The sequence below is a fragment of the Calliphora vicina genome, chromosome 5 (assembly GCF_958450345.1).
Source record: "Calliphora vicina chromosome 5, idCalVici1.1, whole genome shotgun sequence".
NCBI lineage: Eukaryota > Metazoa > Arthropoda > Insecta > Diptera > Calliphoridae > Calliphora > Calliphora vicina.
Window position 1 is genome coordinate 8,242,457 of NC_088784.1, and position 17,947 is coordinate 8,260,403.

The following is a 17,947-nucleotide window of genomic DNA, read 5'->3' on the forward strand; positions in this document are numbered from 1 at the left end:
TATTGCGCTAGACACATTGAAATGGTTAAAATGGATTTTGCTATTTTGTAATGCCACTATTTTAAACATGATATACTGTGTGATGTTTGGATTTTTCAAAATGGTTTGGAAAATTTGTCGCCTCCTATATCAACTCAATTATCAGCTAATGAATATTTATGACAGACTTGAAAGTCCAGGCACAAACCTTCAAATGTTGGCCAATGAAATTCAAACAATTTTGGAAACACATGCGAAATTGTGTGACATATTAAAACAGTTTTTAAAACTCTATCAGTTTCAATTAATAACAAGTCGTTTATTAGCCATTACTAGTAATATTATTGTAACTTATTACGGTTATGTTTTCTTTTTCTACTATCGCATCAATACTTTGTATTTAGTACTGGGCACCATTTCCTATTTCGTCTTAACTGTAGATTTATACTTAATATATTTAATAGGTGACATGATAAGTGAAAGTTGCAAACAATTAATAATGATTCTTCAAATGTTTAACGAGACAGAGTCGCTGGAAAGAGAGGTAAGTCAAGGCTTAATTTAATATACAATACACAGAACAAATTATATTTCAATTCAAACATTTATCCCATATTGAACTGGTTTCAATTATTTCATAATTAAATCAAGTATTCCTTTGCTCAAAAACAAAATTTCTTGATATTTCTATTGAATTTTGAGTTTTGAATTTGATTATTTTGACAATTGAAATACAATTTTCGTTATTGGTTGAATTTCAAATACAAAAATTATTGAATAGATAATTTTTGTATTTGAAATTCAACCAATAACGAAAATTGTATATTCAATTGTCAAAATAATCAAATTCAAAACTCAAAATTCAATAGAAAATATCAAGAAATTTTGTTTTTGAGCAAATGAATACTTGATTTCATTATGAAATAATTGAAACCAGTTCCATATGTGACAAATATTTGAATTGAAACGGTTTAAGAAATAGTTTTTTCTGTGTAATAAGAAATCTTTATTCTATAAATATAATTAGGCAATTCATGATTGAATCATCTTTTTCTCTCCTACAACTCCGCTAAGTATCAAGTTCTTCCTTTTTGGCCTCCAAACTTCCCAACGTTTCACGCACATCTACGAAACGTTTAACTTTTATCAACGAGAAGGCTCGCTAAGCGAAGCTCAACGATTCTTTCAGCATTTCAATTAGAAACTTTGTTTATTGGTGAATGACATCATTGCCCGGGTGAAAATGTTTGAGGATGAAAAAATTCAATTCATTTAGAAATTTTCAATTAAATCGAGGCAAAAATCTTGGTTAAATCAGATCAGTACAAAATTACAATCAAATCAAAAAATATAACTCATTCAAACTAAAACTGATTGACTTCTGAAAACATTAAAATGTTAGAGAACATTATCATGCTGGGGATGAAAACATTCAATCCATTTAGAAATCTTCAATTAAACCGAGACAAAAATCTTGCAAAAAAAAGCGGAATCTTCGTATGTCGAAGTACTAATACTGGAAAAATTCTAAAGTTCCAACTGCTTCCCGCGGCTATAATGTTTCTAGTCATTTGTCACACGAATCAATTCCTTTCAAAGATAATCAAACATTCAAAGACTTGATTGATCAAATAGAATAGAATTATTAGAAAGTTATTATCACTTGTCGGAAAGAGATCAACCACAGGTCGAACTCGAAAGAGTTCTCACGGGAGACTTGGGGGCTTGCTATATCTTTCCACCGTTTGGATTGGTACTCAATAAACTATTTTAGAGTTCTCGATCGTTTACAGACGATAGCAAAGGTGCTTAGCATTGATAGTATGGTAACCAAATTTAACTTTGATTCGCTGGAGGAACGTTGCAATTGATTCGCTATTAGAACAGGATGTGTTCCCGATACAGGAAGATTTTTATGTAAAAGACGTCTTTTAACGAGTATTTTCTGTAATTTTCAATATTGTAAAGTTCAAACCCCATATCCACAAACCCTACTCTCTCTAGTCTTCCCCTCATAACCTATTTTTCCATTTATAGCACAATATGAATAGGTCTCATAACCTGAGTAAAGGTCCAAACAAAACAAAAAGCTATTAATATTTAAACAAAACTTATTTTTTCATAAAAACCAGATTAGCTTTATAAAAAAAAACAAGTAAGAGAGCTATATTCGGCTGTGCCGAATCTTATATACCCATCACCAAATTATACTCAAAAATATTTTTTCTAAATATTTTTATTAAAACAAAATTAAAATTTTTTAAAAAAAATTTTTTTAATTTAGTTTAAAAAAGTTTTTTTCAATTTTTAAAAAAAAATTCTTGGAAAAAGAATTTATGATGAAAAAAAAATTCGGGTTAAAAAAATATTTTTCCGGATTTGACCCATTGTAGGTCCAACTTACTATTATAGCCTAATATACATCGTTGCAATGGGCCTTGAAATATCTATCATTAGCTATCCATATTGTCTATATTAATGACTTAGTAATCCAGATTTAGATCAAAAATAGGGCAAAAATCTAGGTTGTCCAGGTTTTTTCCTTATATCTCAGCCAATTGTGGCCGATTTTGTCGATTTTAAATACCGATATATTGATGTTTGAATCATGTATGTAAGTTATTTGGGGGCTACAGAAAGTAGATTTCAACATACAGGCGGACAGACGGACATGGCCGAATATATGTAAATTATAACGCTTTTAACCGCCTCTCTAATAAAACCTTTTCTTTTTTTTCATTCCAGTGCGAAAAATTCTCCTATTATTTATGCAGAACGAAAGAAATTCTTTGCCATGGAGGCATGGATCAAGCAGCATGGTTTAAGTTAATGACACAATTAGTATCAAGTGTGATTTTTTTAATACAAAATCATTTAAATATTACACATATCTTTAGGAAAAATAATATAGAAATAAATTAAGTTATTAAAAAAATACGTACAAATTTATATAATTAAATAATGTATTTATTACATATATACAATAAACATATGAATTTCTCTCTCGCTTTTAATAAAAAGTTGCTTAAAAAAAGGGTAGTTTTTTATATTATATTTTTCACGTTCATAGCTTTTGATCGTTTCAGATAAGATTTTTAATCAAATTTATTTTTTGATTATCTTGTGTTTTGGGAACCAATAAAATTCCAAAACATTTGCCATTTGATTGGTTAATGATAAAAATATGTATATTTAATCTCACATACATAATCGAACTCTTTTTATCTCTCTTAATTGGTTAATGTTAAAAATATAATCTCACATATATAATCTAAAATATCATAAATTAGATGCACATAAATTTAGCCCCACCTATTTCATATTTTTAAATGTATTTTATTTAAAACTTTTTATCCCTATCTTTTAATACAAATTTTCTTAAACATGCTATATTTTCCAACCCCAAGTTTTTTAATCAAATTTAATCTATAGTCATATTTTTATACCCTTCACCATGAGTGGCAAGGTTTGTAATTTCTACATCTTTCATTTCCGACCCCACAAAGTATATACAGTAGCCCAAGAAAGTCTACATACAGGAAAAATTATTATGTTACTTTAATTTAAAGCATTTTTTTAGTAATACATGTCTATGTCGATTTTAGCAAAAAAAAAATTCAAATAACGCCCAAAAGTTCACCGTTATTAGAGTTATTGATTCTGAGTAAAATATCGAAAAATGTATTCTCGGTCACGCCTACTTTTGGGTGGGCGGGGCTATTAATATTTTGAACATTAAAATTTCGTTATTTGACTCAGAATCAAAAATTGTAATAACGGTGAAATTTTGAACGTGATAGGAAATGTTGCTAAACCCGACTTAAGTGATGTTGTTTTAATTTTTTTTAGTGTGAATTTATTTTTTTAACAAATATATATCAATACTTTTAACTTACAAATACAGCTTTCACCGAAGGAAATTTAATTTGAATTCCTGTATGTAGACTTTATTGGGCTACTGTACATATGTATATTCTGTATCGTTATGAATAGCGGATTCGATATAGCCATGTCCGCCAGTACGTTGAAATCAACTTTCAGTAGCCCCCAAATAACTTAAGTATGTACATGATTCGTACATCAATATATACTCTATAGACCTGGTTCGAGAAAATCGGCCCATAAATGTCTGAAATATAAGGAAAAATCAAGTAAGAAAGTATGGTCGGTCAAGCCCGACCATATAATACCCTTCACTAAATAAAAGAGCAAAAACATTTTTCTTTTAAAATTTCAATAATTTATATTTTTGAGTGATTTTCGGAAGTGGGCCTTATGATTTATGTCTCTATGAAAGTTCACTATGTTGAATTTTGTGTATATACCAACATTTTTAAGCGATTTATGCACGTTAAAGTGATTTTCGGAAGCGGGTCTATATGGGAGCTATGACTAATTATGGACCGATCGTAACAAAATTTGGTGACGTGAATTTATAAAACTTATTTGGAGCGGGATTTGTGGAGATACATTTATAAATTAAACATTTATTACCGATAAAGTCCAATTTCGGAAGGACATTTGTATGGGGGCTAGGTGAAATAATGGACCGATTTCAGCCAGCTTCAATAGGCTTGGTCCTTGGTCTGAAAAAATAACATTTACCAAATTTGATCGAAATATCATCAAAATTGTGACCTGTACTCTGCGCACAAGGTTTACATGGACAGCCAGCCAGCCGACCAAACGGACGGACGGAAGGACGGACGGACATCGTTTAATCGACTCACGGACGGTCGATCGGTATACTTTAAGGTGGGTGTTAGACTAATATTTTTGGGCGTTACAAACATCAGCACAAACGCATAATACCCTCCCCACTATGGTGGTGTAGGGGAAACAAGGAAAACTTAGATTTTTTACATATTTTTGATCTATATCTGTCATTAATATAGACAATATGGATATCTATTGGTAGATATTTAAAAATTATAAAAAAAATAAAAATTCAATTTTGGACAAACAATTCTTCGCATTTTTTTTAATGAAAAAGTTTCATTAAAAAAAAAATTATGAAATGAAATTGTTTTTAATTTAATTTCATATTTAAAAAAAAATTATAAGTCACCTGGAACCAAAAAAAAATCGGAAACCTAACCATTTGATTGATGAATGATACAAATATAATCATCCAATGAAGCCTAGATTCTGTGGCTTCATAAATAAAGACCCGCATATGAGGGTCAAAACCAAAAGTTAGAATGGAGAAACATTAACTGCAAGTTCTTAGATGTCCAGGAAAAACACTTAATTTTTAAAATTATGAACAATAAACCGCGATTTTAGTAACGAACCAAACTTCCAATAATATCTCAATAGCTTTCGACATAATACAACTTTAATAAATAAATTTCACAAAAAACATAATTTTAAAATTATGAAAATTTACTGCACTTTATTTAAAAATCATCCTCAGTTACAAAATTACAACTCCTTGGCAGTCTTTTCAATCCAGCTGCGTACGGAAGCGACATCACAGTAAACACCAGGATAGCCATTACGACCACAACCATTACCCCATGAAACAACACCAACCAATCTGTTTTCAGCCACCAATGGGCCACCGGAATCACCTTGGCAAGCATCTTTTTTAATACCATAAGCACACAACATAGTTTTCTTGATTTGGCTGCCGTATTTGTACTCGCTGGAGGCACACTGCTGCTCATTGACAATATCAACTTCGACTTCTTGCAAAACTGTGGCAGATTTCGTACAGATCAAAAAGCATTTACTACCCCATCCAGTCACTACAGCTGTTGTGCCGGTAGTTGGAGTCTTTTCAGCCAATTTAATGTAACGAATTTTGGAGGACTCGCGCACTGGTGAAGACATTTTAATGACAGCCACATCGTATTCTTTGGTCTTGGCATTGTAACCTTCATGGAACCTGAAGGCCTTAACAGCAACCAATTCACCACCATTATTGTATTCAGTAGAGCCGAGACGTACCTTAAATTCGTTAGCTTTTTATTTTTGCATGCAATGGGCAGCTGTTACAATGATGTCCTCGCTGATGATGGCAGCCCCACAGAAATGGAAGCCGTCGTTAGTTTGCAATGAAACTTGGTAAGGATGAGCTTGTATGGTGGTGTCCACACCATTTACAATGCGACCCTCAAAATCATCTGGTATAGAGGCGGCAAAAGCACAGCTAACCAAAGCAAATAAGGCTATGAAACGGAACATGTTGTAGAAAAGACTATAGTGACTGTTCTCATGATCAGCATTTATATATGATTCGATTTTCTTTGGCAAACGTAATAATTCTTGCCAATTTACAAGTTGAAGATAAAAATAATCGAAGTTTATTTCAGCGATAATGCAACTATTTTCCCACAATTATTAAACACTCAAATTCAGATTAAAATTATTGGGGGAAAATTTGCAAAGTTTTGCAAAATTCCAGTGACGGTTAGTTCTTTTGAATTTCAAAATATTATTGTACTATGTGCCTACAACTTGTCTGTTAATCTATTTTAGTACAGGTACTAGTTCAACAATATGGGAATTTCGATCAGATATCGTAACGAGTGTTGGACACACTCTTCCGAGTTTTATTCGTAACGATTTGTGGGGGCACGAAATAAGTGAAAGTTGATATTAAATTTGTACTATAACTCTTTAGTGATATAAACTTTTTATGGTTTCCCCATAACCAATAGATAATTAAAGGTTTTAAACGATAATAAAAACATTTGTCATCAGATAACATAGGAAACAACAAATATTATTTCTAGCGAATTGAAAAAATTGGGAAAATCTTGCAAAAAAAACAATGGCGTATAGTTTTCTTGAAATTATTGCACATAAACATAATTTCATTATTATCATACAATCTAAGAGATGAACAGGCAGGATTCCGGGCAAACAGGAGCTGTGTAGACCAGGCCAACAAACTACGCATTATAATAGAACAATCCCTAGAATGACGTACTCCCATGTACCTACTGTTAGTAGATTTCAAGAAAGCCTTCGGTACCATCAGACGGACTGTCATATGGAAAGCATTGAGAAGAAAATGAGTACCTCAGAAAATAACTCGAATCATCAGAGCTACATATGTACGAGGATGCAGTACTATCTGTTCTTCACAACGGAAATATAAGTCAACCATTTCACACAAACGCTGCACAGTGGTATGAGAATAAAAAAAAGAGGGAAATAAATCTGTAACTTATAAACCCTTGCGCAAAGAGGAAGTGTAGTCGAGTTTAAGTTTTGAATATGGACCTCATCACCCCACCAGGAGCGGGACCAGGGGTTCCCAAATTAGGACACCTCGGGTATGTTCAATTTTTAAAATGATCCTATTTCTTCGTTTGTCGAGCACTACATAAAACCTCGTCGTAGATATCAATTATCTCTTATAGCTTAGAAGATATTCCCATTTGAAAATTTAATTTTCAAAATTTTTACCCACCCTACACCAGTTTTTTGGTGACCGCGGTTCCAAATATTCTCCGATTTTATCCATTTTTCTTTTATAGGATTAAAAATAGATCTATATATCAAATAAAGAAAGAAGTGTTTAAAAATCATGACTGAGTCATGCATTTGAATATAAAAAAATTAAAAAAGGCGATTTTTCGCATTTTTTTTGGGAAAAAAGTACTTTTAATCTTTTTAAGTTATCTAAAAATTTTCTAAGAAGATGTATAATGAATTTGTACTTTTTGAAAAGTTGACTTTACGCCAAATATTTAAGATGAAAAATACATTTACAATTTTTGATACCGACGGGATCAGGTCCATTCAAAAAATTCAACTTTATGGCAAAAATTCTCAAATCGCATACTCGATATCAAAATATAGGAACCTATTTTAGATGGCCTAATAAGTTCTTAATTATCTTGTAAAGGGTTCCGATAACCCCGCCCCTTGTGTGGATATTATAGCCAAAAAACGAAATAATCCCATTTTTGGGATTTTTCAAGATTTTTTGGGAATTGCGGGATACCTGATAACAAATTTCAAAATTTGTTTTTATTTTTCCATTTTAAATAGAAAAATCTACATAACTGTGAAATTTCATTAAAAAATATTCTAAAATAAAAATTTTATTTCAATTTGAAAAATTTGTATCTATGCAAAATTCAATAAAAAGCATTTTTTGTCATATTTTTCAAAAAAGTATTCCATGAATTATTAATGTGAATATGTGTCTACTCTCGCATAAGATCTCCAAGATTAGCACGCAATGTTGGACTTGAGATAAATATTAAGGAAACCAAAGCTATGAGAATCCACAACATTAGCACAGATAACATCATGCTACAAGGCCAACCAGTTGAATAAGTAGAAAGCTTCTGCTATCTATGCAGTGCAGTATCAATTAATGGCTGCGCTGAAACAGACGTAAATAACAGGCTCAATACTTAAAAACTAGAAAAAAACTCAAACAAAAAAATTACTCAAAATAATCACACATACGAGTGTTGTTTTTGTTTTCACATAATTTGTCTACTAATACATTCTCACCACTTAGGTTTCTGACAACTGAGTTAGGTATTTGATAGGAGAGTTTCCGCTCTATGTCTATTCTGTATGCTTAGACTATTCAACGGATGTTTAAAGTCTACTACTAGTCTAAGCAAAAGCTACACATATTCATAAACAAGTGCTTCAGAATCATATGAAGAATATTCTGGCCTAACATAATCAGTAACACGGATCTCTGGAACCTTAAAGAAGTGGCCACTTAAAATCCGTACGCACTGTAGTAATCATAACAGAGCTCCCAGTTATCCAAATGGAAAAACATTTACATATGTTTTTAACAACAAATCTACCGCTTTTCTGCAATGAATTGCAAGTCATTATGTTTAGTTTTAAAAAGTGTAGACACAATGGAAAAAGAAGCTAGTGATACAATTGTGCACAAATATCTAGAAAATCCGACTTTGTCGTGTTAAAAGAAACCCAAAATCTGATTTTTGGCAGATATCAGGTCAGAAATTTTACATCTCGGCAGCTCGAGGTTGTGTGGTCTTTAAATATGAATACGTAAAATTGAACAAAAATATTAATTTGACAGGCAATCCGCAGCTGCTGTTAGAAGAGTCAAGATTTTCAGAAATGTTTTTAAAGGATTTTCAGAATTATATATAAAAAGATAGTTTGGAAAAGCGATTGTTGTCATTTATAAGACATCACACATCTGATACAAAGTTTTAGTCAAGTTGTCATTACTCAATGACAAGTTGTCATTACTCAAATACAACTATGAAGTGGTATAATGAGAATAATATTGATGTTATAGCAAAACACATCAATTAAACAAATTGCCCAAATCTTCGTCCAATCGAGATATATTGGAGAATTGTTAAAAATAAAATGAAAAAGAGTGCAGGTACAGTAAATAACCAGATTTTGATGAGAACAAAGTGGAATAAATACGCTTGAATAACGGTAGAAGTGGGAAGTAAAGTCGCGCAGCAATTAATAGGAGGCATAAAAAGAAAGGCCAGAAAATGTGTTCGAAATAAAGACACATAATAACTGCAGGTTTATGTTTTAAAGCTTAATAATTTAGCTTTAATTTCATGTATACAATGTTAACATACGTTGTTTCATTTAAAAGTTATGCTCGTTTTAATCCGTCCGGATTCTAAGTGGCCACTTCTTTGCCAACGAGAAACCCTTACTAACACAAATAAAACGTAGGAAATGGAGGTGGATCGGTCATAATATTAGAAAGAATCCTGACAAAGAGAATAGAGTGGAGCCCTCAATGCTTAAGAAGCCGTGCCAACCAAAGAATACATGGAGACGCTCGATACTCAAAGAACTAGGACAGCGCAATCTTACATGGGAAGAAGCGAAAACAACTGCAACAAATCGTGTAAGATGGAGATCCTTTGTAGAAGCCATATGCTCTCATGAGGGGTAATGGAGAAAGAAATGTGTACTTTTCAAAGGATACTACTATCTCCTATGTTAAATACTAATTTTCACAAGAATTTATTCTGCTTTCAAAAAAAACTCAATTCAATTTAGACAAGGGTTCGCGAATGCTTGAATTATTTGATCAACTCCGGTAATTTTATGTTCATGTAAAAACCTGATGAAGTGGGACATTTATTCAATAATATATTTTTAAAACAAGTATTCATGAATTTTATTAACAACTAAATAGTATTTAAATTAATTTTGAATATCACAACGTAATAACAATTGTTGAACAAATAATATTTTCCGATGGCCATCTCTTTTCCAAATTTACAATTCCTTGGCAGTCTTCTCAATCCAGCTGCGCACAGAAGCCACATCACAGTAAACACCAGGATAGCCAGCCCAGGCACAACCATTACCCCACGATACAATACCAACCAACACATTGTTGGCAACCAATGGACCGCCAGAATCACCCTGGCAGGCATCTTTTTTCACCGCATAAGCACACAGCATGGTTTCCTTGATCTTGTCACCATAATTGTACTCACTGGAGGCACACTGCTGCTGATCAACTATATCTACTTCAACAACTTGCAAAATTTTGGGTGCAGTTATGCACAATAGGAAGCATTTGGAACCCCAGCCGGTCACAGCAGCTGTGGTGCCGGTGGAAGGCGCCTTTTCAGCCAATTTAATGTAACGGATTTTGGAGGATTCACGTACCGGAGTAGCCATTTTAATGACAGCAACATCGTTGACCATGGTTGTGGGATTGTAACCTTCATGGTATTTGAAAGCCTTCACGGCCACCAATTCACCACCATTATTGTATTCAGTAGAGCCTAGACGTACTTTGAATTGAGAAGCCTTGTAGGATTGCATGCAGTGAGCAGCTGTTACAATGATGTCTTCGCTGATGATGGAACCACCACAGAAATGAAAGCCGTCATTGGTTTGCAGTGAAACTTGATAGGGATAGGCCTGAATGGTGGTATCAACACCATTCACAATACGGCCATCCAGTATATCGGCTGTGGTGCCGGTGAAAAGACCGCAACTGACTAAAGTGAATATAGTTACAAAACGAAGCATGATGCAAGAAATACTACTGGTATTTTTAAATGCTTAGCGTTTATATAGAGCTTTACTACTGCAATAGTTTAAATGTAGTCGCACTAACATGGTCATATATTTACAGGCTTAACGATATTGCTAATATGTCTAAAATTTCCATAAAGTTTTCAAGATAAGACAATTTTAATTTATTACTTATTTAACGTTTCACTTGTAATTAGATAATAAAAATACTGTAATAATATCAATAGAATTGATTTCAAATATATTTGTAGTACAAACAGTTTAAAGAACTAAATCGAGTCCCCATAGAAATTCAAAATAAAACACATTCTTAATTATAAATCAAATAATATTTAATAGTATAAACAGGTACATAAAATTTCTTTTAAACAAATCCAAATCATTTAAAAATTTACAATCTCTCGGCAGTCTCTACAATCCAGCTGCGGACAGTAGCAACATCGCAATAAACACCAGGATAACCAGCACGGGCACAACCTCTACCCCAAGATACAACACCCACCAATTGGTTTTCGGCTACCAATGGGCCACCAGAATCTCCTTGGCAAGCATCTTTCTTAACAGCAAAAGCACACACCATAGTTTCCTTGATTTCATCACCATATTTGTATTTCTTGGAAGCGCAAAGTTCAGCATCAATAATATCAACTTCAACCTTTTGCAAAACCTTGGGTGCACCACTGCAACCACTGCATAGGGAACCCCAGCCAGTAACAACAGCTGTAGTGCCGGTAGCAGGTGTTCTTTCAGACAATTTAACGTAACGGATGTTGGAAGATTCACGAACTGGAGTGGCTAGTTTGATGACAGCTACATCGTAAACCATGGTATCGGGATTGTAAAGTTCATGGTATTTGAAAGCTTTGACAGCAACCAATTCACCACCATTGTTGTATTCAGTAGAGCCTAGACGCACCTTGAATTGGGAGGCCTTGTATCTTTGCATGCAATGGGCTGCAGTCACAACAACATCCTTGCTGACAATGGAGCCACCGCAGAAATGGAAACCGCTGTTGGTTTGCAATGAAACCTGATAGGGATGGGCCTGAATGGTGGTGTCAACACCATTGACAATACGGCCATTCAATTCATCGGGTATAAAACCAGCGAAAGCACAGCTGACAAAAGCGAATAGAGCTACGAAACGCAACATGTTGTAAAAAAGACTACATTGATTGTTCGTAATACTAATGCTTTTATATGATTTGGTAGAGTAAAATATACCCCCAAATAATCTCAAAATACTTAAATATTGATTAAGATAACCAAATCACTGTTTTTGTTAAACATAATTCGAGTCTTTAACACTCTTAACTAACTATTTACTTTTTTTATTAATCAAAAATAACAAAACTTTAAACTTTAATCAGATTTCAGCGATAAGACAATCATTTGTCACTTGATAATATAAATACGAACTTCTGAATTAGAATAAATAATTTGCAAAATTGGAGAAATCTACCAATATTTCAATTACGTTGAAATCTTAAATGAACGACATATTATGTATTTCTATTTAATCATTAGACTACAACAATAATTAAATGTTTTGGTCAAGATATTAAAAAAAATCGTAAAAACCCAACCACTAGATTATTTCCACAGATAAAAATTTGTTTACCAAAACAAATTATTGAAGACCCTATTATTTTGGTGTTGTACAAAACTGTTATTTTTAATTCCGGGTTCTTTGTAAAAAAAACTCGGGTTATTGATTATTTTTTTAACCAGTCATTTATTAAAAGATTTTGATGGTTTTCAATAGCAACCTAATCGGAACCATGCACGATATTCATATTGATATTAGTAAGTTATTTGTGGTTTTAGGAAAGTGGTTCCAAAAGATAGACGTACATCGGCATATCGACCCTACTATATATATAAGAATCTATACAAAAGAATATGTATTTCTCTTGCTCGAAATGAAGGACAGTCTAAATGACGACAATGGTTGTAGGTCTTAATAAAGTTATTAAATTTCATTAAAATTTAATAATAATAGATTTTATAGGCATTATTCTGAATTATTTGTAAAATTTATCAAGGGTTTATAACCCCTTGTCTATACCAGATACATTTTTATCATGATAAACGTCCAAATGGTTGTCAAGACAAACAATTATCTGATATAGTCTCCATTTATTAATATAATAGCTTCCTTATGACAATATTGTTAGTGCTTTTGCTCAGACAAATTTGTCTTGATAACAAATGTCATTAATTGTTATGATAAATATTTGTCAAGTATGGACAGGGGGTAAAACAAATAATGTATGGAAATCTTGTCTTATAAACACATTAGGTCAATTCACTAGGTCTCCTATCATGTCATATTGTCATACAGCCCAATTATAAATAAAAATTCCCCGGGAGGTTTTTCCCTTTTCTCATTTTTCCTATTGAAATTCAATGGGAAAAAAACTCCCGGAGAACAAACTCCCGGGGAATTTTTTATTCATAATTGGCTGATAATGTCCTAATATTACAAAATGTTGTTATTGCTTTTCAAGCAAAAAATGTCCTAAAATAATACTACTCTGTATGGTATGTTTATTGTATTATCGTAACCAACCAGCAAAGACCTGCACCGAATGTAAATATTAGGACATTATGACAATATGACATGATAACAGACCTAGTGAATTGACCAATTATATTTTAAAATTATAATAATGATTGATTATGAAAAAAATATATCAAAACAAATTAAACAAACCTAATATTAATTTAGATCATGAGCTAAATGTGTTCATTATTACCGCGTTCGACTGTAATAGAAAATATTAGCTGACAAAAAGTTGGAAAATAGTTTTGAATATAAAAGAAGATTCTACAAAAACCTCTATACATCAGCAAGTAAGATAACTGGTCCTTCCATCTAAACATGTAATGAAAACGTGCATGTTTTGATCGTGGTAAGTACACATATCCAATTATAACCTTATATGTTTTCTAAATACAAATAATTATTATAATAATCTTGAGATAACAAAAAACTAATAGAAATCTTTTTAAAATTTCAATAGAATTATACGTCATAGGAATTTTGGTAGATTTTCCCAATTTCCTTATTATTCTAATTCAATACTTATTGTTATATTATCAAGAGACAGATTAACGTACTATCGCTAAAATCTCCAAATTTGTTTAAATGTTTTGATATTTTTTATTATTAAAATAAAAAATAAAATATGTATTTAGTTAGGAGAGGTCTAACTACATATTTATTTCTTGACTAAACATTAAAACAAATTTGTTTTTTACAAATTCCTTATCTTAATCAATTATTGAGTACATTCAGATTATTTATAAGAATATGATTATGTCTGGGGACATAATCATATAAAAACGCTTACCAAGAGAACAATCAGTATAGTCTTCATTACACCATGTTGCGTTTCGTAGCTCTATTCGCTTTTGTCAGCTGTGCTTTCGCTGGTTTCATACCCGATGAATTGAATGGCCGTATTGTCAATGGTGTTGACACCACCATTCACGCCCATCCCTATCAAGTTTCATTGCAAACCAACAGTGGTTTCCATTTCTGCGGAGGCTCAATTGTCAGCAAAGATGTCATTGTAACTGCAGCCCATTGCATGCAAAGATACAAGGCCTCCCAATTCAAGGTGCGTCTAGGCTCTACTGAATACAACAATGGTGGTGAATTGGTTGCTGTCAAAGCTTTCAAATACCATGAACTTTACAATGCCGATACCATGGTTTACGATGTAGCTGTCATCAAACTAGCTGCCCCAGTTCGTGAATCTTCCAACATCCGTTACGTTAAATTGGCTGAAAGCACACCTGCTACCGGCACTACAGCTGTTGTCACTGGCTGGGGTTCCCTATGCAGTGGTTGCAGTGGTGCACCCAAGGTTTTGCAAAAGGTTGAAGTTGATATTATTGATGCTGAACTTTGCGCTTCCAAGAAATACAAATATGGTGATGAAATCAAGGAAACTATGGTGTGTGCTTTTGCTGTTAAGAAAGATGCTTGCCAGGGTGATTCTGGTGGCCCATTGGTAGCTGAAAACCAATTGGTTGGTGTTGTGTCTTGGGGTAGAGGTTGTGCCCGTGCTGGCTATCCTGGTGTTTACTGCGATGTTGCTACTGTCCGCAGCTGGATTGTAGAGACTGCCGAGAAATTGTAAATTTTTAAACGAGCTGGATTTGTTTAAACGACTATTTTCTTTAATAAACATTATTTGAATTTCAATTGATTAGTGTATTTTATTCGAATTGCATAGATATACGACTGTTTTAAAATTAGAGTATTTATTTTATTAGTGTATAAGCCTGCTCATACCAAGGATACACACGGAAATCTGTCATTGTTAGGATTTGAAGCACAATTAGTATTATACGTAAGCTGAATTTAAAGTTGATAGATCTTCGGGAAGCTTCATAAAATTTAGAAAAGAAACAAACATATTTAAAAGTTCGTAGGAGTTTATATATTTTGATGATAGATAACATGACACTTTATATTTATAGTTAGTATTCATGGAATTTTCTTGGAATAAGTGATTGTTGTTGAAGTGTTCTGTTTCAATCCAGTAGCTATTAAGTAGCTATTGTTCTGTATGGCCAATTATTTGATATCTGTACACAAAACACGGGTCAATATCATTAATTATTTATATAGATCTGGTCGTACGACCGTTACTGAGTCACCTCAGGATATTTTGAAAAACACAGGTCTTTATTCTCAAATAATATTAATCAAAACCTTAAGTTTATTTAATTACTGAAAACCCATTCACGTAGAGTTGAGGTCGTAAGTTGATCCTCTTCTAGAATTGCTCAAAGGAGATCTAGCTTAATTAGACCTTAATAATAAGGGGTAGAAAGAAAATCTATATTTAGTGGTAGCTTAATCCTATTAATGTAGTTCAAAAGAAAAATATTATTTACTAGTTTTGCATCGCCATTGCTTCCAGTATTTAGTTATTCCTAATCAAATATCCAACTCTCTACAAATTTGTACCACAACAAGGTTTCGCACAGATAGACATACACACTTATGTTGTTTTAGAATCTTATAATGATGTGTTTGAGAATAATGGATATACACTGTTATGAAATAGCTGATCTAAATTAGATAGGGTTTAATATTCAGCACCAAAATAAATAGCCTCATGTAACGACTGAACTGAAAAAAGTTTAAGTCTTCAATTTCAACAATTTGCTTACTGAAAACAGTTGACTGTGCACACACATTACAACAGCAAGCAGCAATCGATTTTGTTTTTTTTCAGCAGCCAAACGAATCAGCAGCCGCCATGTTTCAGTTTTCAACTCTACCGAACTGATTACACGACTTCAGCAGCAAAAACATTTCTGTGTGTGCTGCTTACGCATTGTCAGTTTCGAGTTTTGTTTTTCGTACTACGCAGCGTAACAAAAACTGCTAGCTCGACTGAATAGTACGACTGGCTAGTTTGGCTGGTTGGTTAGAATTTGTTTTTGTATACACTTTGTGAAGCTAAGTTGTATCGTATGGTTTTTGTGTTTACATTTCACAGAGAAAATTTAAGTATTGTTATTGTTAATAGAGATAAATGCAAAATTCTTGTTTTTCAGATAAATATTCGATTAACATTAAATTTGATTTCATTACATTTATAAATTTCATAATTTTTCATTATTAAAAATTAAATTAATAAATAAAATTACTACATATCGATGGCTTAATATAAAAAAGGCGTAACTCGATTTTTTGTTAATTTACTGGAGAAGGAAAAAACTTAATAAAATCCATAAAATTTTAGACACAAGAAAAGTTTTAATGCAATTTTGAATAAGAAGACACTTCACATTTTATTTCTCATTTAAAATATATTTATTTTTATTTCAATGAAGTTATTTAATATACCCTTTTTACATTGATATATTTTTTTTTTGTCAAGTTGGCTGCCATAATAATTTAATGGTCATACGAATTTTTTTCCTCAAGGTTGATTTTTATCACTTTTTCTATATTTTACCACGGTTATATCTCGTATACCGTACGGAATATCTCTTTTGTGGCTGAAGCAAAGTTATATATATTGAATAGTAGAAGAAAAGTACGGAACATACCTACCCGAAAAAGTTGCATCCAGTGCCTTAAAAATCGCAAAAATGCCCATTTTTTACCAATTTTTCACCTTTTTTGCTCAATAACTGGATTACAAATCCAATTATGGACCGAACACCATGAAATTAGGTCGTGTTATTTGTGTTTATATGAAAGTTATTTATCATGAATTTTGCTTATATACCATCATTTTTAACAGATTTATTCACTTTAAAGTGATTTTCGGATGCGGGTCTTATATGGGAGCTATGAATAATTATGGACCAATCATAATAAAATTTGGTGACATGAATTTTGTATATATAAAACTTATTTGGAGCGAAATTTTGTGTAGATACATATGTATATAAATTAAACATTTATGACCGATAAAGTCCAATTTCGGGAGGACATTTGTATGGGGGCTAGGTGAAATAATGAACCGATTTCAGCAAACTTCAACAGGCTTCGTCCTTGTGCCGAGAAAATTATATGTACCAAATTTGTTTATGATCGGTCCATAATTATTCATAGCTCCCATATAAGCCCCGCTTCCGAAAATCACTTTAAAGTGAATAAATCTGTTAAAAATTATGGTATACAAGAAAAATTCATGATAAATAACTTTCATATAAACACAAATCACACGACCTAATTTCATGGTGTTCGGTCCATAATTGGATTTGTAATCCAGTTATTGAGCAAAAAAGGTGAAAAATTGGTAAAAATTGTCATTTTTGCGATTTTTAAGGCACTGGATGCAACTTTTTCGGGTAGGTATGTTCCGTACTTTTCTTCTACTATTCAATATATACAACTTTGCTTCAGCCACAAAAGAGATATTCCATACGAGATATAACCGTGCTAAAATATAGAAAAAGTGATAAAAATCCACCTTGAGGAAAAAAATTCGTA

The 17,947-nt window shown here is 32.4% G+C and overlaps 3 protein-coding genes and 1 pseudogene across 3 annotated transcripts; 1 reads left to right on the forward strand and 3 right to left on the reverse strand.

Moving 5' to 3' along the window:
• Positions 1-5,396: 5,396 nt before the first annotated feature.
• On the reverse strand, positions 5,397-6,184 carry LOC135961617 (trypsin-like; annotated as a pseudogene).
• Positions 6,185-10,144: 3,960 nt separating this feature from the next.
• LOC135960762 (trypsin-like) lies at positions 10,145-10,968 on the reverse strand. The gene has a single exon (XM_065512145.1). It carries the CDS (start codon positions 10,966-10,968, stop codon positions 10,201-10,203), a length of 768 nt encoding a protein of 255 aa, XP_065368217.1. The 3' UTR covers positions 10,145-10,200.
• Positions 10,969-11,365: 397 nt separating this feature from the next.
• LOC135960836 (trypsin-like) lies at positions 11,366-12,134 on the reverse strand. Its single transcript, XM_065512233.1, has one exon. The coding sequence runs from the start codon at positions 12,125-12,127 to the stop codon at positions 11,366-11,368; it is 762 nt and encodes a 253-aa protein (XP_065368305.1). The 5' UTR covers positions 12,128-12,134.
• A 2,229-nt stretch (positions 12,135-14,363) lies between these two features.
• Positions 14,364-15,127, forward strand: LOC135961646 (trypsin-like). Its single transcript, XM_065513175.1, has one exon. The coding sequence runs from the start codon at positions 14,364-14,366 to the stop codon at positions 15,123-15,125; it is 762 nt and encodes a 253-aa protein (XP_065369247.1). The 3' UTR covers positions 15,126-15,127.
• Positions 15,128-17,947: the final 2,820 nt, after the last annotated feature.

What these genes read in the sequence shown, in the direction of transcription:
- LOC135960762 (XM_065512145.1), bottom strand. Translation starts at nt 10,968, where the DNA reads ATGCTTCGTTTTGTAACTATATTCACTTTAGTCAGTTGCGGTCTTTTC.
- LOC135960836 (XM_065512233.1), bottom strand. Translation starts at nt 12,127, where the DNA reads ATGTTGCGTTTCGTAGCTCTATTCGCTTTTGTCAGCTGTGCTTTCGCT.
- LOC135961646 (XM_065513175.1), top strand. Translation starts at nt 14,364, where the DNA reads ATGTTGCGTTTCGTAGCTCTATTCGCTTTTGTCAGCTGTGCTTTCGCT.